Source organism: Poecilia latipinna, unplaced genomic scaffold (assembly GCF_001443285.1).
Source record: "Poecilia latipinna isolate Pla-1442-1.1 unplaced genomic scaffold, P_latipinna-1.0 Scaffold2250, whole genome shotgun sequence".
In the NCBI taxonomy this organism is placed as follows: domain Eukaryota; kingdom Metazoa; phylum Chordata; class Actinopteri; order Cyprinodontiformes; family Poeciliidae; genus Poecilia; species Poecilia latipinna.
This window is the reverse complement of record NW_015114866.1, coordinates 122,844-146,331: the sequence shown is the minus strand read 5'-3', so window position 1 is coordinate 146,331 and position 23,488 is coordinate 122,844. Positions and strand designations below refer to the sequence as shown.

The window sequence follows — 23,488 nt, the reverse complement described above, 5'->3', positions numbered from 1 at the left end:
GAGCTTAGCTGAGCGTTAAGAACGCAAGAAAATCCAATGTGAGCAGTGAGAAAACCTGAGGAACCAATGAAAGGTTTTAAAATATGACTGGATCACAGGATCCAAGTGTGGTACAGATCCTGATGAAACCTGGCACTTTAAATGAAGACTTACAGAAAATGGTCCCTGAAGAAATCACTGCAGCTGTCGGTTTCAGCTGCCAACTTTACATCTACTCTCCAAATTTCCAATTATTAAAACTCTAATGTGACTCATGGATGGATTTTACTTAATCAGGTGTAAGTGGATTATTTTAGTCCAACACAAAAGCATTTCAAATGTATTTTAGCATTCTGTCTGAGGAGCCGTTTCTGACTGAATCTGGGAATTTTTTTTTCTCATGAGGAATTTTCCTAAAATAGCCCAAAACTTCAGGAGTTAATGAGTGTTGAGGTCAGGCATCACGACATCTGAAAACAATTACCCGATTTTTCACGTGTGGATTGTTCACGCCAGATCACTTTTAGACAGAGATAAACATGGAGGGCCTGGCAGTGAGGCTTAGAGGCCTCTCACACAGCAGCGTTAGTGTGACCAGCCGCTCGCTGCGTTTCTGTCGAAGTGTTAACCTGCTGGAGGAAGCTGACAGATGCTGCACCAAATATGTGGCTTCCTGTTTTGCAGCTGCTGCTTGACGCATCTTGTAAATAAATACCTTTGAGGTTTCAGTCCATGTCTGTTTGCATTATCACCTTCAGACCCAAAACATCACTGAAGAACTTACTGACAGCATATACAATATTTACATTTATTTATGTCTTTCTTTATTATTCTTTTAACTTGTAAATGTCTCCTTAGGCTATAACTTAAAAACGATTAGTTTGTGTTTACGGAATACGCATGTGGGCTTTTGTTTCGATGAATTTGGTGGGAAGTGGCGCCACCATGTGGTCAAATCGCAGCTGGTCACTTAAGACATTATTAAAAGTTTATCTAAAGTTTACTTACACACTGGAACACATCTTCATTGTTTGATAAAAAGTCGTGTTTTAGCTCCATCTGAGGATGATGACGTCATCAGAGGAGGTGAAGCAGGAATCCAGATTAGAGTTAAAATCATTGATTATTGTCAGCAATCATTACCTCCAAAGAAAAGCTGGAATGAGGAGGACAGGGCTTTTACAATGAACCACTTCAGGTCAGGAATAGTGGCTGCAGCCACTGAATATTTTCCATCTTTGACCATGTTTGGGTTTTTTAAGGTAACAGAAACATCTGATGACCTTCCATCATTTTAACAGATTACAATTCAGACAGCTGAGCACATTTTCAAATTTATGCTCTGAGACTATCGCACAGCTAACTACATTAATAAAAATGATATATATGTAGATTTCTGTCTGAGTGTCTCTCTGGGCCTGACTCCATGCGTCTCCTGTCCAGGAGCGGCGCGGTGAAACTCAGGAGGCTTTGGAGCGTCTGCTGCTGGGTTTTACAGGATCAGGAAACTTCTCTGATCACTTCAACTGGAGAAATGTTCCCTGATTTCCAAACTTTGGCTGGTGTTGGTAATTCCAGTAGAGACTGGATTCATCCTCCAGATCAACACATAAACCCGGAGACATTTGATCTTTTACTTCCATTGCTTCCATAAAGTTACTGGGGTTTTGTTACCTCTCACAAAGGTTACAGGTATTCATCTTGATGTGTGAAGGCATGATGTGGGTTCTCTTTTCAACTTGTTGAATATTTGCTAAACTGAATGAAAATAAAACGCTAATATATTATTTTCATTTTAAAAGTTGACAGGTAAAAATATGAAAATATGAAATGATGGGATTTCTTCCAGTCAAAAAGACGGACAACAAAACCATCTAGTGTTACATCAGGAGACAAAACCAAAGCATTGTCAGTCAGAATTTGGTGTAGAAGATAATATTCAGCCTGTTTACAGAAACTTCATGGATTGACTGTAAAAAAAACAAAAAAAAACTTTAGAACGTATTTAATGCAAAAAGAAGATCCGTCATCATTTCACACCGAAGGATAATTCAGACTCCAGTTAAATGAGCAGCCGCAGGACTGCAATGCATATTGTTCATAAATATATAAAAACCAATAAGTGAACATAATAACACCTAGAGTAATAAAAAAACAAGAAATGTTGGACACAAAAACACAATGAGAGTTATAATAAGAATAAATTTTATTAGCTTTCTGGTTTGCTTCGAAACAACCATGATAAAATATTTAATTATAAATTATAAAACACACAGAGAAGTTACAAAATATGAGTGATGAAGGAGGTTTTTTATGGCCCATTCACAGTTTCCATTCATTTAAACTTTCTACTGGCTTCAAACTGAGGATGAACTTCACTAAACCAACAGGACTGAGGAAACGGGCCTGTTATCCAACGATTAAGAGTAAAATCTGCATTTAAATCTGATGGAGTTAGTGTTCCATGTTGGCCACAGGAGGAATGGAAATACTTCAGAAATGTATTTGGGGAAACAAATCAAACCAAATGATTGGGCTGCTCATAAGTTGTAGCGGTCCAGTCAGACGTGGCGCGTTAATGGAGCTGGAAAGCTCCCCAGAATGAATGGGTTCTGCTATATTCTCCTGTGATGTTCAGCCTCACGCTGTCGCCTCCGGTCAGAGTCACCATCTTCCCCAACCAGACCCCCTCGACCGTCGCCGACCCGCCTCTCACCAAAATCCTCTCGTCCTTCTTTGCATATTCAGAGGCATTTCTTATCAACATCACAAGGTTGTGAGTGAGGTTCTTCCTGAAGACCACCTGGGCGTAGAAGAAGAAGTGGGAGCGCTCATGGCTGCTGCTGTTGAAGTAGATGCAGTTCTGAAGGAGGCTGAGGGAGCAGGACTCACAGGCCACGTGTGTCGTCCACACGTCTTCACTGAAGTCTACAAAGAAACAAAAAACATCCAAAACTTTTCCTTCAGTCCCACAAGCATTTTAAGTGGGTTTTTTAAAACCTTTGTCAAATGTTTCTGGTTTAGATCCAGATCTAGGACAGGTACCAGAGGGCATTATGGGTAGTTGTTGGTATTATCAGTCAATCAAGTTTAGTTGTTTAGCTCATTTCAGCAACAAGGAAGTTCAAAGTGGTTTACATTGTGAAACCAGTAACAGATATTACATTTTGTCAAGTTCCATCATTAAAATCATCAAAACACATCGAACATGTTGGTCAATGATCCAGTGATTACTGGTGGGGGTTCAGACTTGTCTTTAAGGGACTCAGTGTTTCTGCTGTTTTGCAGTTTTCTGGAAGTTTGTTCCAGATTTGTGGTGTTCAGAAGCTGAAAGCTGCTTCTCCATGTTTGGTTCTGGTTCTGGGGATGCAGAGCAGAACCAGAACCAGAGGACCTGAGGGGTCAGGAGGGTTGATACAGCAGCAGCAGATCTTTAATATATTGTGGTGCTAAACCGTTCAGTGATTCATCCTCCTGGTTTCAGCCAGGATCACAGGCTGAAAAAACAGGGAAGCGAAGCCCCACTGAGAGATGATGGCGCCCAACCAGTCAGAATGGAGAGAAAACAGAATATATGGAAATGACTGAAGATTAAATGTGTTTAAGTTGCTAATATGTGTCTGCTTTACAGATCTGTTCACAGGGATGAAAGATGGTCTGTAATGAAAAATGAGATTCTTGAGTTCACTTCGGCTTCCAGCAGAATAAACAGATCTGTTTCATCATGAGCTGCGAGAAATAAAACCCTGAAGAAGCTGAGCCTCCAATTAGAGCCTAATCTCCTCTCTGTCAGCACAGGCTAAACATCAAACTCATGTTTGCTGCTGTGGCTCATAATTATGCCTAAAGTCATTACAGCTCAGGTTTGTTGTGGTTGAAGGAAGCCACTTCACACAGGAAGGAGTTGGCATGGTGGGAGGAAGGCGACACGAGTGACTGGAAACATGATGAGGCTGGATCTGACTGGCTCGTCACAGCAACTAACGCTGCAGACTCCTCAGTGACTGGGAGCTAACTTTAACAGCTCCTTTCTTTTTAAATTTACCATCTTAAATTTTGCCGAAATTAAATTCGCTGTCTTCAGATGTTCTTATAAAGGTTACATCTTTTGCTTAAAAGAAATACCAGATCGTACAGTTTCAGGATTGTTGAATTCAGAAGTGAAATCGACTGAAGGTGGAAACAAATTACATTTTTATGTAACAGAAGTAGATAAGTTTCAGATTTGGGTTTTGTTGTACCGTTCTCAGAATGACTATGCTTCCCCCTGAACATGTTTGTAAGCAAACATGTAGGCGTCACATCAGCACTTTTCATCAACACAAATAAGGTCAAAGGTCAAGGCTTCAGCAGATGAGGGCTGATTATCTGTTACCTTGTAATTTAATGATGATAACATTTTCCTGAAAGTTAAAATATCCTTTTTGATTTATGAATTCTTATGAATATTTAATCCTTAATACTTATTTAAACAAGATCTGAATTATTGAAGTTTACTTTGATAAAAGACTTGTTACTGAAAACTCGTTACCATAGTAGCACTTATTCTTCAGTCCTACATTCATATGTTTCCCATTAACGTCTTAGTTGATGCTTTGATAAAAGAGGTTTTTGTGTCTTCAGGTGATAAAAGGCTGACTTTGTAACTGCCTTTATGTGGCTCTGAAGGTTCATCAGAGTTCAGCTGTCAGTGTGTTTATTTTACCCTTTCAATCAGCTGCTTTGGGTAGAAAACAAAAGGTATTGATTTCACTGCAGAGTAAAACATCATGTTGAGTTAGGAAGTCCTAACTTGCAGTTATTTAGAGGTTTGTTACATAAGAGCACAACAAGTCGTTCATGTGTGTGAATCTCACACAGCTGCTTCGTGGGTTCAGTCCAAACCCTCCATACTATTCTCCATTTGTCTCTGTATGAATACATAAACAGGATGCAGTATGTTGCTAAGAAAACTCTGTGCTGCTTATTTTAAAGAGTTCACAGCATGAAAAATCAGAAGTTTAACCTGTTAAAGAGCCACAAGCCAAAAAGAGACAATGTGGAGCAAATCCTAAATAAAAGCTTAGAAACTCATAAAACTGATTCCTTTCTTCTGAAAGTGAAAGGGATCATTTGAATGTTAGAAGGAAGTGAAGGTGAACTTACGTCTTTCCAGTTCAATATAGGAAGACGACTTTCCTGAAAAGCAACAAAGAGTTGTTAATTCAGCTTCCTGAATCAGCTTGGTAAATCATTATGGTATGGTAAATGATCCAACATACCAACAAGTCCCTCTGGGGAAAAGCGAGCTCTGACTGAAACGAAAAATCAGATGAAACAAAGTTAGTGGCGTTGATCAGATTTACTCTAAAGACGATCTGAGTTTCTGGCAGGTACCTGCTGGAGAGTTTTCCTGGGAGCCGCTGGGCTGGAAGGACAAAAGGTTTTAAAGTCAGTGTTTATGGAGTGTCCCTCTCTAACGGCTCATTTCATTACTGACAAGATTTAAAAGACTTTCTGTTGTCATTTCATGCTCTGATGAGTTGGTGTGGGTTTTCTCTCGAGTTCCTGTTTCTTTTGATTATTTGCTTTCTCTTCTGTCCTTCATCGTATTTACTTCCCTATCTATCTATCTATCTATCTATCTATCTATCTATCTATCTATCTATCTATCTATCTATCTATCTATCTATCTATCTATCTATTTATCTATCTAGTTTTTATAAGGCTAATTCAAACTGTCGCTGCTACGTTTCACATTTTTGACGAACAAAAACCTGATTTCAGAAGAATGATTTGCTCCGGTTTGCATGCAGGGAAGAATCAGACGTGAACTGCTGTTTGTTCAGCTCCATCATGCTCAGGTTGAGGTTTGGGGGTTTTCATGAAATGTCCGCCTCTGAGACATTTTTACACCAAATCTTTTCTGATCAGTTTTTTCTTCAATCCAATCAGAGATGGATAAAGATCATCAGAGTCACAGACAGTGTGAAGAAGTTTCTGAACCCACAACAGGAGCCAAACCCTCTGGGGAAACCCGAGGACAGCCTGTTAGTTTTGACAATGCTGCCACCTAGAGGCGAAAATTAAACTCTGTTTCAATGAATGGATTAAACTTCTGAATAAAAAACTAATCCATGCTACTGTTATGCCCCATACTGCAGTTATACTTGTCTATCAAGAAGTTTAAGACATTTTTCTAAATTGCACGTTAACAACAACATTTGGACAGACTGACCAGCTGCAGCCAAAAATAAATAACTAATAAAATATGTTTGGCAGTTTAGATACACACTCTTAAGATGTAAAGTAATATAATTCTGAATCTAAAAGACTTTCTCAGGATAAGCTTCTGATCAAACCAGTAAAGTGTAAAAATACAGAAATTATTGTGTTTTATTTACCCATGATATCTTTAAGGAGTAATTTCTGCTTTTTAATCAGTTTAAAAATGATTAAAATAATTAGAGATACTCTTCTTTACTAAATACTATCTGGGGAAATTGAAGTCAAACGTGTGGAAATGCTCAACATATAAAATCATCACATGATTTATTTTACTCAGATGTCATTTGTTGGAACATTTCATAATTCCCCAGATAAACATAAATGAAGAGTTTCTTTAAACAAATTTTTATTTTTAAAACTACTCAAAGTCACTTCCTATTTCTTTGGGAAATACAGGAAAGGTTGCACTGCATTGTGGGTACCGACTGACTTAAAGCAAATTTTGAAAAACTACCTGAAGTCTCCTGGGGAAAGTTTTGATCATGTGATTCCAATGTTGTAACTTAATATTTCCTCACAATAAGAGTTAAATCACTGAAACAGAATCAGAACCAAAATAATGTGGTACAATAAAAATTCTTCAATAATTATCTATTTGATGGTTTAATAATTTCCATTTGGAAGATAGAATATTAGAGCCAATATTAGAGCCATACTAAGAAAAAATGAAGAATGAAGTCATAAAATTACAAGAATAAAGGCGAAATACTCTGACTTTACTTGAAAACATTAAATATAAGATGTCATTCAACCCTTCATGCATTCTCACTGAGAAGACCTTAAGACTGATTAGCTCTTTAGCTGTTAGCTAACATCACCATAGGCTTCACAGGGGGTCTGAACTCAAACGTCATCTAATGTTTGATTTTCTCACTGAACACCATGTTTTTTCATCAGGAGCAAAACATTTGTTTCAACCTGTTTTTAAATTTTAGATTCTATATATATATTGAATTCCATACTATTTAGCAACAAGCCACAAATGGTTTTCATGGTTTTTCTTTGCATCTATGTTCACATATTTTCAAGGCGTCAAAGTTTTGAACATAAAGTGTGAAATGTGTGGATCAGAGTTACTTACTTGCTCAGATTTTGGTTTGATGGAGGCGATAAAGGCGGCCATGATGACCAGGGCCATGGTGAGGAGTCCGCACCACACGTGCAGCAGCAGGTACTTCTGAGACGACCGGCACTGACCCTCCATTCTGTCAAACACACACAAACCTGCATCAGATGGAGAATGTCATCACAGAGGTGGTGCTGGAACGAGTTCACTCTTCTTTCCAGCTGTGATTATTCTCAGCTCATAGTTTCCACCTCTGAATGCAGATCAGCATCATCCTGTGGGCAGCGATGAGGAGGAGGACAGTTTGAACAGTTCGTTTCTGACATTCTCAGAGGAAACCTAGCACAAATTTAGAACAGGGAGCTAAATTTGTGCTCTGTCATAAATTACATGATTGCATCAAACCTCCAGCCTGGTGACAAATCAGGCATGTTTCTCTTTCTTCTTGCTTCATTTCACAGGATTTATTCCTTCGGGTCTTACTCCTCTTCTTCTGTCGTTGCTTTGACTCAGGGAGAAAAATCACCACTCAGTGACATGAATGCAGAAGTTTTAATGTCCATTGAACCGTTACAGTTTGCCATCCGGTACTTTGTTTGGATTTTCACACAGTTTGGTGCAAGATCATAAAGCTGAAGGAGTCTGAACCTGTCCTCCCATTCTTCTGTGCAAAACTGTTTAGACTCAGACAGACTGGATTCTGAACATCAGTTTTCAAGTCTAGCTACAGGCCTAGACTTTGACTAGGCCATTTTGACACATGAATGTAAGCCGTCCATCGTGTGTCTGTATGATTCAGGTGGTTGAGCCTCCACCTCAGGCTCAGGTGTTCTGCAGCCTATAACAGGGTTTCTTCCATCCATTCTTCCATCATCGCTGCTGAACAAAGCATCTCCACGGCATCAAGCTGTTCATTTCCTGCAGTAAATAAAATATGTCCATTTTGGTCTCATTCTAATTCTAATTAAGTGACTTTGGGGGTTTATTTGGAGTGTTAGATTATAAACCTATGTTTCCACTGTGCGTCCTGACAGCAATAAAAAACTGCTTCACTGCAAAAACAAAAAACCTTACAAAGTGTTTTTGTCTAGTTTCAGTGCAAATAAATTATCACACTTTAAATAAGACAAAACTAAGTTACAAGTAACTTTTCTGTAAGCCACAGGAGCTTGTTTTTGTCAATCATTCTTGAATTCTGGTTAAAATAAAGTACCAGTTCCACTGGCAGATCAGTGAAATAATCTGCCAGTGGAAATAATCATTTTCCCATCAACGTTAAGGAATTATTTATGTCTCGCTGAAAACTTACTTGTAATTTAGTTTTGTCTTTTTTCAAGTGTAATAAGACATTTACACTAGAGAGCAGACAGAAACACTTTGTAACGTTTTGTGTTTTTCAGTGATGTGAGACTCTGATGCATCAGCTGCATAACTTTTAAACAAATTCCCCTCATGCTGCAGAAGTCAGAGATGTGATGTAAACAGAAGGACATGTTTACTGGTTGCTTCACCAGAGGATTAAAGCCTGAACTCAACACGTTTGTGACTCTAAGACTGGTGAACGCCCACAGTGATTACCATGAAAGACATTTATAGAACAGCCTGCAGTGCATTGTGGGTAAATGTACCTTAAGCCTATAGCGACCAAACCTGTTCTGCTTCTCTGGGGTTTTACCTGAGTGGGAGTTTTCAGTAGTCGACGCACGGAGGGAGAAAACGACGGTGGTCTAGATTTTCTACCTGTGGTGATGCGAAGTGAAACTCCCTGTGTTGGTTGAAATGCCCCTGACCATGGAGCGTGAGTGAAGTGGTTCTCAGTCGGACTGTAAACCTTTTTCGAAAGTGTGTTATGATAAGTTGTGGGAAATTTTGAGTACAGAGCAATGTTATTAACCCAATTATATGAGTCCACAATGGTTGAACTTGTTTTAAATTTGTCATTTTTCAATGTTATTACCTTCTATGACTTATTTCTTTACTCTTCATGGTCCACATTGGAGCCCTGTCTCCCTCTGTTGGGAACCGCTGGTCTAAAACCGTCCACTCCTTCCTGTGTTGGTCATTTTCAGTTGGAGAAAGATTGTTTGTATCAGCAACAAACACCGCCGATCGGGGCGCAGTTATGTGGACATTCTCATAAAATCCGTCTTATTTGACAAAGTCTCCAGATTTAAAGCCTGAAAATGAATCCATCTTTTCATCTGCAGGAGCAAAAACTCCCAAAAAACAAGATAAAAAATATCTAACTATATTTAACTTTAGTAGGGATTTTTAACTTATTTTTTCTTACAGACACTTCACTTGTCAGAACTCCTAATAATTCCCATAAGATAAATGTAACTGAAGTGTTTCGTAAGCTTATTTACTTCCTAATTCTTTGTGATGTTCGATTCTCTGAGAAACTCTCCAAAATGAGGAAGACAAGAGAACATCCAAGGAAACAGAAGAGTGTTGATCTTCAGCTCCAGGAAACCAGACTCTGGCCTAAACCTCCACATTTCACTGCTGTTTGATGTGTGCATGTGAGGCCTGATACTTTCCCATTAGCACTTCCTATTGATCCCTACAGGGAATATTTGAAATGCAAAGGTGTAGCTATGGCGACCAACCTGGATCAGGATGGTTAGAGGTGCAGCAGAGGTAAAGTCTCTGTTTGGCAGCTGACATCCTCTGTAAACTCCACTGGGACTTTAACTGGAAACTTTGTGATGCAGAAAAGATTCACCTTTCACCCACAAACACTTGTGTCTGTTGTGAAGCAGAAGAACGAGGCTGTTCCCACTGAAGCATGGTACAGGGTGTGTGGTGCTATGGGCCTCTTACTCCAAAAGCCCTGGGAATCTCGTTTCAGCTCACTGAAGGAACCAGAACCTCATAAAATCTGTCAGTGAAGTGATTCTGGGTCAGAACTGGATCTTTAAGCAGGATAATGATCCACACACTCACATCCAAACCCAGCAGGCTTTCAGTCTCTCTGTGCTTTAACTATACAGTTACAGGAGCAGCTAAAGTGACAGCAGGAGGATTTTTGTTTGGTAATATTTTCAGTAAATGTGGGATTTTTTTCCCATATATGATCCTCCTGCGACAGGTGTTTAAGCTCCGGCCCTGAACAACATGAAACACTGACTTCTTTGTTGTTTCCATAACAATCCCCCTGATGGGTTTTTCACAAATACTTCTGGTTTTGCAGCTATTTTAACTCCTGGCTGAAGTTTCAGTAAACATGGAGATTTGAAACTGTGAGGCATTTTGATTTTTATAGTTTTGAATTGTTCATGTGGAGAAAATTATAGGTGAGGCTACAAAAAGGAAAATGTGTTTTATTTTTATCACTGATGCATTAGGCAGACACTGGAAAAGCATTATTTTAAGTCTTTACACAGATTCCAAAAGTTTGTATTTAGATCTGATAACTGTGGAGCTGCTCTTGATTTATCCTGTTTCATGTTTTATTTCTAAAACCATTTAGAGATTAAGGTTGTTTTTGTGAGATTTATGTTGCTGTAGCTAAAAAGGAATTATTTAAATAGTTTGAAACTCCAGCTCATTTAATGGTGAGTAAATTCATGCAAACAGAAGCTGATGTTCAGATCTTTCATCTCCAGGTTCAGTTTTCTGATGTCGAATCCAAATCTTTGCAATAGAAAAGCAGATGACTTCGCTGACCCGTTAGTGTCGCACTTTTTCATTTCAGAAACCAGGATTCCCAGAATAATGACCATTTCTTTGTATCATAAGACGCATATCATTAATATTAGTAGAAAGCCTAATAAAAGTGCTGATAACTCAAAATGACTGGACATAAAGTTTCCAAAAGAGGAACTAAATGATCTTATAAGAATAATCTTTGGTGGCATATGAATAAATCTGCACCAAAATACATGAAATTAGACGATTAAACACAGAAACAAATGATTAATTTAGGAATTCCAGTGCAAGCAGCCGAACCGCAGCTGCTGCGTTCTGCTGGACTGAAAGGAAAACGTTGGGATGGATCCCAGGAATGTTGGTGAGAGAGTTGACTCACCTGCGTCCTGCGCTCTCCGCGTCCACGCTCATCTGAGCCTCCTCTCTGACAGACATGCCAGCCTCGCAGGTTTTTCTCTGTGAGCTGGAGATGAGATGGAAGGCTTTGTTGTTGTTGCAGGGAGAGTTGCGGTTTAAACAGAACGAGTGGAGGGGGCAGGGCTGCTGTTTGTGGTGTAGGTGGCTCCACTCATCACTCTGAAACTCAGAAGCACCTCTGGTTTGACACGTTTGTGCAATTTATGAAACCTACAAGCCTCGTCCAGCAGAGTGTGTGTGTGTGTGGATGTGTGTGTGTGAAGCGGTTTGAAACACTTTCTTCTAAACCCGAAGCAAAAGGTTCAGCAGTGAAAGGAAAAAGGGGATGTTAGTGAGGAAAGCAGGCTGTGGTGCGGTCCCTCAGTGACACATACATGTTTGCTGAGGGTGGCTTTCAGATTTCCCACGTTTATAGGTCAGCAAGTAACAAACAAACATGACAGGGAAATTCTTCCTCACTACCAGCGTTTGGTGGCTGATTCAGTGTCAGATATGAAGCTGCAGTGGGTGAGGCCTTCTCAGACTGCCCCACACTGCAGATCAATTATCAGGGAGGAACTTGATTTATTAATATTTAATGAGTCATGTTTGGATATAAATGAGCTGTGATGGGGCAGAGGAACAGGAAGGTCCCTGTTACAGAAAATATTCAATCTGTTCATGTTTCCTGCAGAACCTTCTGGTTCAAGAAAAAAAGTTCAGTTTTATTCAAATGAGATTAGCTGGAGAGGCACCAGCAACCACTAAGGGACAAGGGTGGATTATTTTCTGTTGGCTTTTGATGTTTCTATAGAATGAGTTTAAGTTTAAAGATTTTTCTAAACTTTGACCATAAAACTGCTCTAAGGTTGTGATGTCACAAATGTAGCGTTTTGTTTCTACAGCCACACTCAGCTGTTTTCTGTCTCTCAGTTTCCTGTCACATCGCTCACACTTTTTGTTTGTGTTAATTTTCTTTTGGGCTGTTTTGGGCTGCAGGTGTTGCCGTACTCAGTTCTATTCTCCATGTTTCCAGCTTCGTTCCTTTATGTCTGTTCTTGTGTTCTGCTTTGTTGGTTCTGATTAGTTTTTTTCTAGACTTTTGTTCATTTTCTGGTTGAATCGTTTCTGTTGGGCATTTATTCTGATGCTGTGCATTTGGAAGGAGTTTTGCTCTCAGCTTTTCACATTGGATAACTGCTATGATGCATAACCATGGCAACTAGGTGAGTTTATTTGTTTAATCAATCAAATACTGCATGAACTTTGAACTTTGACCCCAAATCCCAGAGGAGTTGAAAAGTAGAATTCAGTTACTTTGAATCATGGATCATATCCAAACTCCAACGTTTGGATAAGATTCTGTCTGACCCGGTTCTGATCCGGTTCTGATCCGGTTCTGCTTGGAGTCGGACCAGGAGCGGTGGGCTGGATTGTGATGCGTTCACTGTCTCAGGCTTTCATAATTTCATTGTAATCATTTTCAACCATATTTTTCATGCAGATATAAAACATCATAATTCTTTCTGCACCAGAATGTCTGACGTCAGTGACGTGACAGTTGGATGAAATGCTGCAGCTCTTCAGACTGCAGACGCTTTGAAAACAATCAGAAGTGACACAAATCAGATTTTATTTGTTGGTGAGTGAAAACATCAGGTTTGGGTCGCGTTCGCCTTTCAGGGCTGCAGCTTTAGAGGCTCCTGGTCCAACACACCTGAATCAAACAGCTGATTTCCTCCTCAGCTTCCAGAGTCTCCTGCTGATGACCTCATCATTTGACACAGGGACACGTCTAAAAGTTTTGGGTCACCAGGACACCGGGACTGGATGGACACCGGGACTGGATGGACACCGGGACTGGATGGACACCGGGACTGGATGGACACCGGGGACACAATTCAAAGTTATTTGAATTTGAATTTGTTTTTTTTCCCTCTTTATTAACATTTTTAAGCTAATTCAGTGTGTCCCTCTATGATTTTTATTAATAAACTCTACCATTGAACCTGGTGATGTCATCAGCTGAAGCCCTTAAAGCAGAACCAGAACTGCTGTGTCACATCAGGCAGTGGAAATCATGTCTGGTGTGTTTTCTGGTGTGTGTACATTTGTTAGTGGAATAAAGAAGTAATAATCGATGCAGAGTGGCTGTAAGTTGTACTGAACTCCATGGAGTTTATCTCTGTTTGTCCAGTTTCCACATTTGATGCAGTAATTTCTGCAAAATCAGTTTGTTCCAAAAGAAATGCTGCTTGAAACTAGAAGCTGTGCTGAGTGGTTGAAGAGGAGAAGTGTTATTCACAAATTTAAGTGTGAATCTGAACACGAGGACGAGACTGATTGGGACAAAAAGCAGAAGTGAGAGCAGTATGTCTGTTTCCATTTTGTTTTGCAGTTTTTGGTTTCGTGCTCCATGGGGCCCCCCCTCTGCTCCCCCCGGCAACCTGAAAAGGTTTCTCTGGACGCTGAAAATGTCACTAACTTTCTCCTGCTTTATCACATGCTCTCGTACAAACAGACACACACCTACACCTGCAACACGAGAAAACAAGCCGGCCTGGATGTGGGCTGCAGGGTGCTGTCCCCACTCAAACCAGGGGAGGGACTCTGCACCGCTGCTTCCTGTGCATCCTGCAATAGTAAAGACGGCGATGAGTCTGCAGGTAGTTCCCAACCGGTGCTGTTTGAAAGTCAGAGAGTGTGAAGATTCACCCACAGATTGCACTATGTTCCAGTGTGAGGCCCCGGTTTAACGGAGCCACAGTTCAAACCAGCAGAATGAGGACATACTCACTTCCACCGCTGCCAGGCTGCTCTGCTCACACTTCTCTGTTTGACGCTGCATCCGTCAGTGTAAAGAAGACATAATTAGGATATTTTCACATCCATATATTTAAAGTTTCTCCAGCAAACAATCAAAACAAACAGGCCAGATGGTGGAGATCTGGGGGATTAAGTTTAAACTGTGCTGCAGTTTTCTAACACATGGATGAGCAACTTTAACTAGTCCAACTAAATAAAACTAGTTTAGAGCCACAAACAGTTAATAAAGAGGAAATAACATTTTAAAAAGTTTTCATTTTTGATAAATATTTACTATAGAAAATGTGTTGCAATTTTTAAAGAACCTCAGTTTTATTTATATTTCTAGATTTTAAAGCAAATTAAAACATGAAAACCTTTGCAAAAAGAGGATGGATACATTTTCCATAGGATGTTGATTTAACTATTTTAACTAAAACGTCTAGTTTACGACCTAATGACAAGAATATAACTGCTACTTTTAGAGTTATTCGAATGGAAAATGGAAAAACTATGAAAACCTGCACTTATTAATAAATATATAAAGAAACTTTATTTTGTTATTGTTTTTACCAAAAGTTTGAAAGAGCCACTTGTTGCAGATCCCAGTTTTAAGAGTATTTAAACATTTTCAGACAAAATGAAGATTAAGATAAGACTTGAGTTTAGTCCAGTCGGATGAAAGTCGTCTGGATTAAAACTGGTGTAAATCTGAATGACCTGGACTGAATAAAGTAAAATGTACTCGACTGTTTCTACTGGATCTTTCTTCAGGTGCCTGGATCTCGACTCCAATCTGAGTTCGATGTTTTGACAAGAACGCGTCAAATATTATAATCCTGTTGGAAAAGTAAATGCCTCAAAATGGTGGCAGAAAACCAGCTAAACATCTGATTAGGATCATTTTGGTGCCGTCAATCCATTATGGAGACCAAACATCCACAAACAATTTAGAGAGACAAGCAAAGCCAACAGAGATGTTTCTTAACTGTGGAGGAAGCAGGAAAACCAGACATACACCGAAAAAACATCCAAACTCAAGTCAGAATCCAGAACCAGAACCAGAACCAGACATGCTGCCAACTCCACCACTGGGCTGCAGTTTCTCATGTCTTATTTAAGTTTAATAAAACTTACATTTTATTTTTAAGTAAGATTAAAAATCAAGTATTGGAAAAAAGTATAATAAGAACAGAGTACAAAATTATAAAAACAGGACAAACTACCACATTTAGACTGAATTAATAAATATTTCTTTTTTCACCACAAAGCTGTTAAGCCCAACAGAGACGATATCAGCTGGTTTCTGTGATTTCACCTGAACTGTGACTCCAACTCAGCACAGCTGGTCTGCAAACAGGAAGTCACTCTGTAACATAAACTATTGTTTGTGTCGATAGTTTTCTGTTTCTGGGCCGAAGCAGCTGCAGGTGAACAGAGTCACTCCTGCTCTGTCACCGATTTACTTCCTTTTCTGATGGTGATTTAACATCTTTCTGCTGCAGGTAAAAGGAAAGTTACCAGCAAAACTTGACAAAACTACATTTAAAATAAAATAATAGTAGAAGTTAGCTGGAGTTGAGCTAGCCAGATGTTTGCAATGTGTAAGTGTTTGCATTTAATAACTGTGTTGTAATAACTGCAGAGCTTTGAAGTCTGCAGTTTTTTGGACTTTAGGGTATTTAACAGGTTTTATATTTGAGCTTAAATCTTTCTTTTAAATTTGATAAAAACCTTTACCCAAAATAAACTTTAGAAAATGTTTTACTGTTGGTAAATGAACCTTATTAATTGGATTTAGTCGGAGTTAATGTAAAAAAAAAAAAACTCTGCCTGTTTAAAATGAAAAGCATTTTGGTTCCAGTAATCTGGTCTGTGTTGATTTAGAATTAATCACTGATAACTTTTAATTATTCATGACGAACTGGAATGTACTGGTGCATCCCTCTGCTGAACTGGACTGAGCTGGTCTGCAGGATGTGAATCAGAAAGTGAATATAATGTTTTGAATCAGATTCAGATTTAATTCAGGTGGAAAAACTGAACTAAATCTTGAATGTTCATTTGAATGATCCTCACTTCCATTTTTTTTGTTTACTTTCACAAACACAACAAAACTTTGTTTACATATCATGTTTGCTGAAATACTTTTACCAGTGAAACATTTAGCTAACTGGTTTTCCTTGCTGATTCTGGTTCCAGTGGTTTCCTCTGGACCTCTGAGATCCAGGATCACGATAGACAGGAAATGATTTTGTAATTTTATTTTACTTTTATTCAACCAGGAAAGTCCCAAGCCGTCTTTTTCACAGGAGTCCTGAAGTAAACAAAGTGCTGATTGGACTAGACCGATGCAGATTGCCAGAACTCTTTATTTTCTTTAATGCATGATTTACTTGAACTGGAGCTGGCGGCTAGTTTTGTTTTATTTTGTTGAGTAATTTGTAATGATTTATAATAATTTGCTCTTTGTGGAGCATTAATTCCCCTCGTCTCTGATTGTCCAGGTCAGGTTTTTTCTGTTAATCAGTTCTTCTTCTTCTCTTGTGTTTTTTCCCTTCAGCGTTGCCACGGTGACTCAAGACGGTTCTCTTCCTGTTAACTAGTTGCTTCAGTTATGTTGCAGTTGCAGCTAATCTGGTTTAATCTGACCTCCTTTAGTTGATTTTTGTCTTCTTGTTTTAGCTTCAGAGTGAATGGACTCACCTTGTGTCTTCATGCTTTAGCATCCAAGTTCAGTAAAACATTATATGTAGACTTATATGTAAATTTCTGTCTGAGTTAAAATAAACTGATGGATTAAATGAATCTGACCAGAATAAATAGAGATTGTAATAAACTGAAATGTGCAGGGACGTGTTTTACTGGTTAGAAATGTTTGTTTGTTTGTCTTGCTCTCCTTTGTGATTTCTGTGTTCGTTATTCTCCTCTTCCTCGTTCTCCTCCTCAGCTGTTCCAGTTTCCTAGTTGGACAAGTTGAAAAAAGTTTTGTTTTACCGTTATTAAAATCTCCCATCAGCAACCAGGAAGCTTCAGGGGAATAAATGTGGTTGAAATGTAATTATGGGATTTCAATTCAAATCTGATTCCAATCTATTCTTAAAGGATTGTAATATAGTTAGTTATAAATTAAGAGTGATGAAGCTTCAATGGAGCTGGATTGAACTGGACTGCTTATAATCTGCAATAATGCAGCTGGATATGAGATGATGTGAGCATTAGCTTCATGTTTTCAGGATAAATAATATCAAAGCTTCAACATTTATTTTACTTGATTTAAGCAATAATTTTTTTTTACCCAATTGAAACGTCTGTCTCCACTGAATTCAGCTTAATGTACAACAGATTAAACTCAAACCTACCAGAACCACAAACAAAACCTCAGAATGATTCACTCATGCAGCTTGGCACCTTCAAAGATCTCCTGCCTACAAAAACCAACCTCTGAAACTGAAAACCTCTTGGAACAGAAATGTTTTACTTTTTCATACTAACTGTCTTATCAGAGTTCAGTGAATCCATTTCAAATTGATCTCAAGATGAAAGCTTTGTTTATTCAGAGAAATGTGAAGGAAATATTCATCCGACGATGAGAGTCACAGCGTCTCATTAATGCCGCTCCGATAAAATCAAAAGAATAAAGTAAAAAATTAATATGAGAACACAAACTACTCCTCCCTGTGCAGGTGATCAGATATTTCTGGCTGCTGGGACTTCCTGGGTTTTTATTGATGGTGGGGTCTGTCAGCTCTTCCCGCCTCAGCAGCTGCAGCTCTGAAAATGGAACCTATGGATGGGTTTGACTTTGCCTTGTTTAACAAAATCATAGCTGCTTTCTGAGGCCTTCTGGTTCACTTTAGTGTTGCACAGGAGAGACAAAATGATCCCAGTTACAAAGACCCAAGATCTCCCAAAGCTTCCTGCAAGAAATGAGATAAATGCTGTGATTTCACTGAGCGGGAAGAGACTCAGCAGCTGGTCGAAGCCGTGCCTACCTGGACTCTCATGTCTAGATGCAAAACTCTGGAAAAACATGAAACTGTCAGAATACATGTTAACATAAAAAAAAAAAACATAAAATGTGTATTGCTGATGAAAAACCTTTCTCATGAAGTAGTGTGACGTTCGCTGTCAGGCCATTGCAAGCCGAGTCCCTAAGAAACATCGTCAACATCTCCGAGTCGACATCCTTCTGCCGACCTTTAGGTCAAACCACGGAAAAAAAGAAAATCCAAGTAACTTACTAGGGATGCAAGTTATTGATTACTGACTTAATCTAAACTTGATTGATCTTGATCATCAACTGATGTTTAATTTAATGAATGATTAGTTCAATTAGTTGGACGTTTTCTTGAAAACCTGAGTTTTCTCTGGCCTCTTTGGGGTTAAAATTTTCATAATATGATGGATAATATGATGGATTAAAAAAAAAAATATATATATATATATATATGGAGTCATCAGACTCCAGACCGTTTCTCTCTCCTGTTCTGGTATGGCCCCACCATCTTTGTTTATGTATCTACTGACTCGCTTAAAGATGACCAGCGGCGCCCTCTTCTGTTTGGTGCCCAAACTACAACACTACAGGAAGGTCTAAGCGGTTAATCATTGGAATTAATTTTCATCTAATAAACAATTAATCACAAGTTGATGAATTGCATCCCTACGGCTAACTAAATTATTTATAACACAAACCTCAATGGAAATAATCTGACCAGCAGAATATAAATATAACAGATGTAAAAATGACAAAGAAATGTGAAGTGTTTGCATTTTTAGAGGTTATTGTTTGATGAAAGGCTGAATGTGACTTGATGTCGGGTGAGTTACTCCCTACTGTATAACAGGAATCTGTTGAGAGAATCCTCTGAGTCGGTCTCTTTCAGAGGCGGCTCTAGTTCCTGGAAAACGATGCAGTCGCGGCAGTTGGCCCACATGCCGCTCCAGAGCAGATTACGGCGCTGTGGCCTCCCTGGATCAGAACCGACACACACCAGTAAAACACAGATAAGGCTCAGAGGCGGATCCACTCTAGTCCAGATGTAAAGCAAACATTTCTGCTTCACTTATCACACAGTCAAGCTGAATATACGAAGGGTTTCTTGTTTTTTAATAAGTAATGGAGGAAATCATGAAGTTCAGACAAATATAATTTTTGTTGTGTCAATTTAATGATTTTTCTCATTAATAATTTATAGTGGTGAGAAAGATTTTAGTTTGTTCCTTAAAGTGAACAGAAAACATTATTGTGATTTACCATTTTTTAAATAAAATTCTGTCAGTTGTTCACCAGACATGTTTAAAAAGAAAAATATTTAAAAAAGGAGCCACATTTTCTCTGCTGAGAAAATAATTCAAAATAATGACGTACAGTAAACCAGACGAGGTGCACAGATTGTTTCAGGCAGCTCAGGTTTTTACAGTCTCTTCATTAATCACTGTCAAAATCTGTAGAAATCCTGGAAATATTTTGAATTACTGAGTGGAAATGGTGCATTGCCTGTTCTTGTATATCACTTTATCAAGTCCAGAGGACTCCATCCAATCATATTCCTCCTCCCTGTCTTCACTGCAGGAAACTTTTCTGCTGCTGTACAACCATTCAACAACTGTTAAAGTTTATTCTGCAGAAAAAACATTTAAAAAAGGTGCAAAGTGGTGTTATTAGACCTTCACTGTAAATAAACGAGATCTTTAGCGAATCTGAAGCAGCTGACAGCACATGCAATAGAAGGCAGTTTATGCTACTATCTAAGTTTATTATGTGGAGGAAACAGAGTTCCTAAATATTATGATTAGAGTGAAGAAAGATGAGTTTGAATGATAATAAAAAAATTAAAAAACAGTTAACCCAAAACAGTACCCTGGGGAACTCCATGTGATGAGAAAGTGGTTCTAATGTTTGGTGCAATGTGGCAAGCTGAACACATTCCTAAGAATATCACATTTCTACAGGCTTGAAAACCAAAACCAGTGCTGGGATTTCCCCAGCAGCTCACGATATAGTTCTAGAGAATTACATCCTTGATGTCAGGTGTTTTCTTCTTTATTTTTTCTCCTTTTCTCGATTCATACACAGACATAAACACACACCACCCGTTTTAACCACCAAATCCTGATCCATTCCTCTCTCTGTGTCAACACCAGTAGACACTGAAAGCTGCACTGACCTTCCAGCACCAGGTCATCCCTCCCCGGCTGCACATGATACGTCCAGTTCTGCTTTATGCAATCGTCTCCCCTGCAAAAACCAAAAATAAAAATAAAACTGACCTATTGAGAGATACAAGAGAGAAGTAATAGTTTCATTTTTCAACAAAATCGTTTTTACTTTTTCTACTGTCAGATTCTTTTTTCTAATTTTTATTTACAAACCAAGCTGGTTTATTTGCCTTGAATAACTTTGGTTTCAATGAAACTGTGACGCAAATTCACAGGCACAAAAGCTTTAGTTCCCTTTTTAAACTTCTGAACAGCAAGACGTCCTCTGTTGCTGATTTTTATAGACGCAGTTACCAACACATTTTAAGTACAAAAGGCTAATCAACCGTCACTAAAAAGCAGCTTGACAAACATTGGAGCTTATCTTGGTATTTTAAACCAACATCTCGTATGTTTGGGTTCAACGTCCAAAGACAGACTGTAAGCAAAAACTGGAAGTTCAACGGCTCTTTACAGGGTTTGAGTTCAACCGTCTGGCAGAAGATCATAAATGTCAGGAATCATAAGTGCTGGATTACGCAGTTAAATGGCCGATCAATAAAGAAATCCGGTGCATATATGAGCTGATTCCCATTAAGCACCTTTTACTATCCAGTTATTAATGGGTTAATCCAGAAATTGATCAACTGAACACAGTATTGATTAACGCCAGTCAGAAAGCTCTGAGCATTTGACATGTTGAAGTTAGAAGGATTTTTTAGCTGCAGATGCATCCTGTGCTATAAATGATCAGGCATTGACTAAATGAATACAGTTATTGCATTTTAGACAATAAAATGTTTATTTTCCTATTTGAAAAAGGAACTGAATGTTTGCATATGATTAAATGAAACATCTGCAGATGGAACCATTTTTTTTAACCTGGTTACTCATCAGAATAATTGATTCTGAAAATATTCACTAACTGCAGCCATAGTCATGTACAGTGAACTGTTAGAGATATATTAAAATCCAAGCATTGGTACACAGAGTGGGGGTCAGGGGTCAGAGGTCAGACATCTGAGCATTCTGCAGAGTTAGTAGTTGCAGAACTTCATATGTCCTTCAGATTGGGTCAAGAACGGTGCAGAGAGAGATTCTAAAAATGGGTTTCTGTAGCTGAGGCGCTGTTTACGAGCTGCCAGTTACGTCAACATGAGCAATGTGGAGCGTCGAGTGCAGAAGTGAAAAGCAGTTTGGCCTCCAGCTATGCTAACATGACCTCTCACTAATGCACAAAACAACAGCCATGAACAGGACAGTCTGGAGCAGAAGAAACGGACTGGGCTGACCTCCACCTGACAGAACTCCTATGGGACAAATTAGAATGGTGAGTCTCATCCAACATCAGTGTCTGATCTCAGAAATGTGATCTAAACCTCCCAACAACTCTCCTAAGCCTTGTGGAAATCCTTCCAGAAGAACTGGAGCTGCTGCAGCGGAAAAGGACGAGCTGGGATCAAATCAGTGTGTTTGAATCACAAACAGGTTATCACACGTGTGTGTGTGTGTGTGTGTGTGTGTGTGTGTGTGTGTGTGTGTGTGTGTGTGTGTGTGTGCGTGTGTGTGTGCATTTGTTTGTAATACCTTGTGGGAACGAATTTCTTGACATATACTACATTGTGGGGACCAATTGCTCCTTGTGGGGACCGGAGCCTGGTCCCCACAAGGAGAAACCCTGTTATGGGGTCAGGGGTCAGATTTAGGGCTAAGGTATGAATTGAGTTTTGGTTGGTTAGGGTTAGGTATGTGATGGTTAGGGTTAGGAAAAGGGTAAGGTTTAAGCTGTAGAAATGAATGGAAGTCAATGGAAAGTCCCCACAAAGATAGCAAGATATGTGTGCGTGTGCATGTGCGTGTGCGTGTGCGTGTGCGTGTGCGCGTGTAGCGGGGCAGTTTGACTTCTCACATCCGCATGTTTCCAGTCATGACCAGAGTGGTGTTGGACCTGTCCTCTAAGGTGAAGACGATGTTGTCAAACATCTTGAACCTGATGATGTCTGAGTCCCGGGTACTGACGGCCGCCTTGAAGAACCATTTCCCCGCAAACTGAAACACACACACAGGGAGAGAGACGGTGTGGCGAAGGGGAGCGGCAAATACGAGAAGAAGATTATCAAAGATAGAAGCCCACAACTTGCAGCAACGACCACTTGTGGAAAGAACAGAGGAGGAGGTGGAAAGTTTCCTTTTGAGGCAACGCATCTCAGTAAAAGCACCAGTAAACCACATGAGGGATGGTTAACCGTCCTTCGAGGGTCCATTTACTGTTTTACTGACAGAAAACAAACATTTTGAGTCTCACCTCGTGCAGGTCGAGCGAGTTCACAGCCAGCTGCTCTCGATTCTGACAGGGAGCAAAAATCTGCTGAACAAAAGCATGAAAATACAAAAAATATAGCCAAATGTCATTGAACATGACTGCAAATTAAATCAGTATGTACAAATGTCTGTGAACTCCAAGGACACGACTGACTTTATGCAATGTTGCTAAATTAAACAAAGTGGGTGTGGGTGAATTATTAGCTACTGTTCTGCAGCAGTGCTGCCGCTAACAACAATCATCTGGGGCTGATCATGAGGTTTCAGCATCCTTTGATACAAACAAATGTGGTTTTTAGATGAAATCGTTCAAAGTATAAAGTGAATCAAACTTTCATTTTTTTTCAAAGAGATGAACATTTGAAAACCCACTTTAAAAAAACAAACTTCCTGAGTGAATCAGCTCCATGTGGGAGGATGTGGTCATGTCAAAATCTCATCAAAAAGAAGCAGATAATTACAGAACGTTTTGCTTCAACCTCAGCTTCCGCATCAGAGGCAGTTTAAAGGAAAACAGAACCAGAATGTCAACAGAATTATTAACTGTGCACTTCAGGGAGCAGGGGGCATTTTTAGAAAGAACGGTTCACAACTAACTAATTAAATAACTAACTAACTCACCCATAACTACCTAAATAAACATTTTTAAAAGCAGTTTTTTGGGGGGACAGGATTACAGTTATTAGTTTTCTCTAATTTCCCCCTTAATTTATTTAAATCATTCTAAAAGAAATTAAAATATTTAAAAAATAATAAAAGATTTAAATAAATTATTTTTAGAAATCAGAGCAATAGACA

At 39.1% G+C, this 23,488-nt stretch overlaps 2 protein-coding genes across 3 annotated transcripts; both read right to left on the bottom strand.

Annotated features, from left to right (window-relative positions):
• Positions 1 to 2,167: 2,167 nt before the first annotated feature.
• Positions 2,168 to 11,606, bottom strand: LOC106936962 (uncharacterized). The gene is made up of 6 exons (XM_015018226.1): positions 11,343 to 11,606; positions 7,328 to 7,451; positions 5,356 to 5,386; positions 5,241 to 5,273; positions 5,125 to 5,157; positions 2,168 to 2,907 (listed from the first exon to the last, which is right to left on the bottom strand). Exons 1-6 carry the CDS (start codon positions 11,396 to 11,398, stop codon positions 2,555 to 2,557), a joined length of 630 nt encoding a protein of 209 aa, XP_014873712.1. The 5' UTR covers positions 11,399 to 11,606; the 3' UTR covers positions 2,168 to 2,554.
• A 6,092-nt stretch (positions 11,607 to 17,698) lies between these two features.
• apom (apolipoprotein M) lies at positions 17,699 to 22,885 on the bottom strand. 2 transcript variants are annotated; one of them, XM_015018234.1, is made up of 7 exons: positions 22,674 to 22,885; positions 22,278 to 22,417; positions 20,338 to 20,408; positions 19,005 to 19,139; positions 18,266 to 18,364; positions 18,160 to 18,187; positions 17,699 to 18,084 (listed from the first exon to the last, which is right to left on the bottom strand). In XM_015018234.1, exons 1-6 carry the CDS (start codon positions 22,785 to 22,787, stop codon positions 18,174 to 18,176), a joined length of 573 nt encoding a protein of 190 aa, XP_014873720.1. In that variant the 5' UTR covers positions 22,788 to 22,885; the 3' UTR covers positions 17,699 to 18,084; positions 18,160 to 18,173. The 2 variants fall into 2 exon arrangements, with proteins under 2 accessions (XP_014873720.1, XP_014873719.1); XM_015018233.1 differs by having other exon boundaries at positions 17,699 to 18,187; positions 22,674 to 22,884.
• Positions 22,886 to 23,488: the final 603 nt, after the last annotated feature.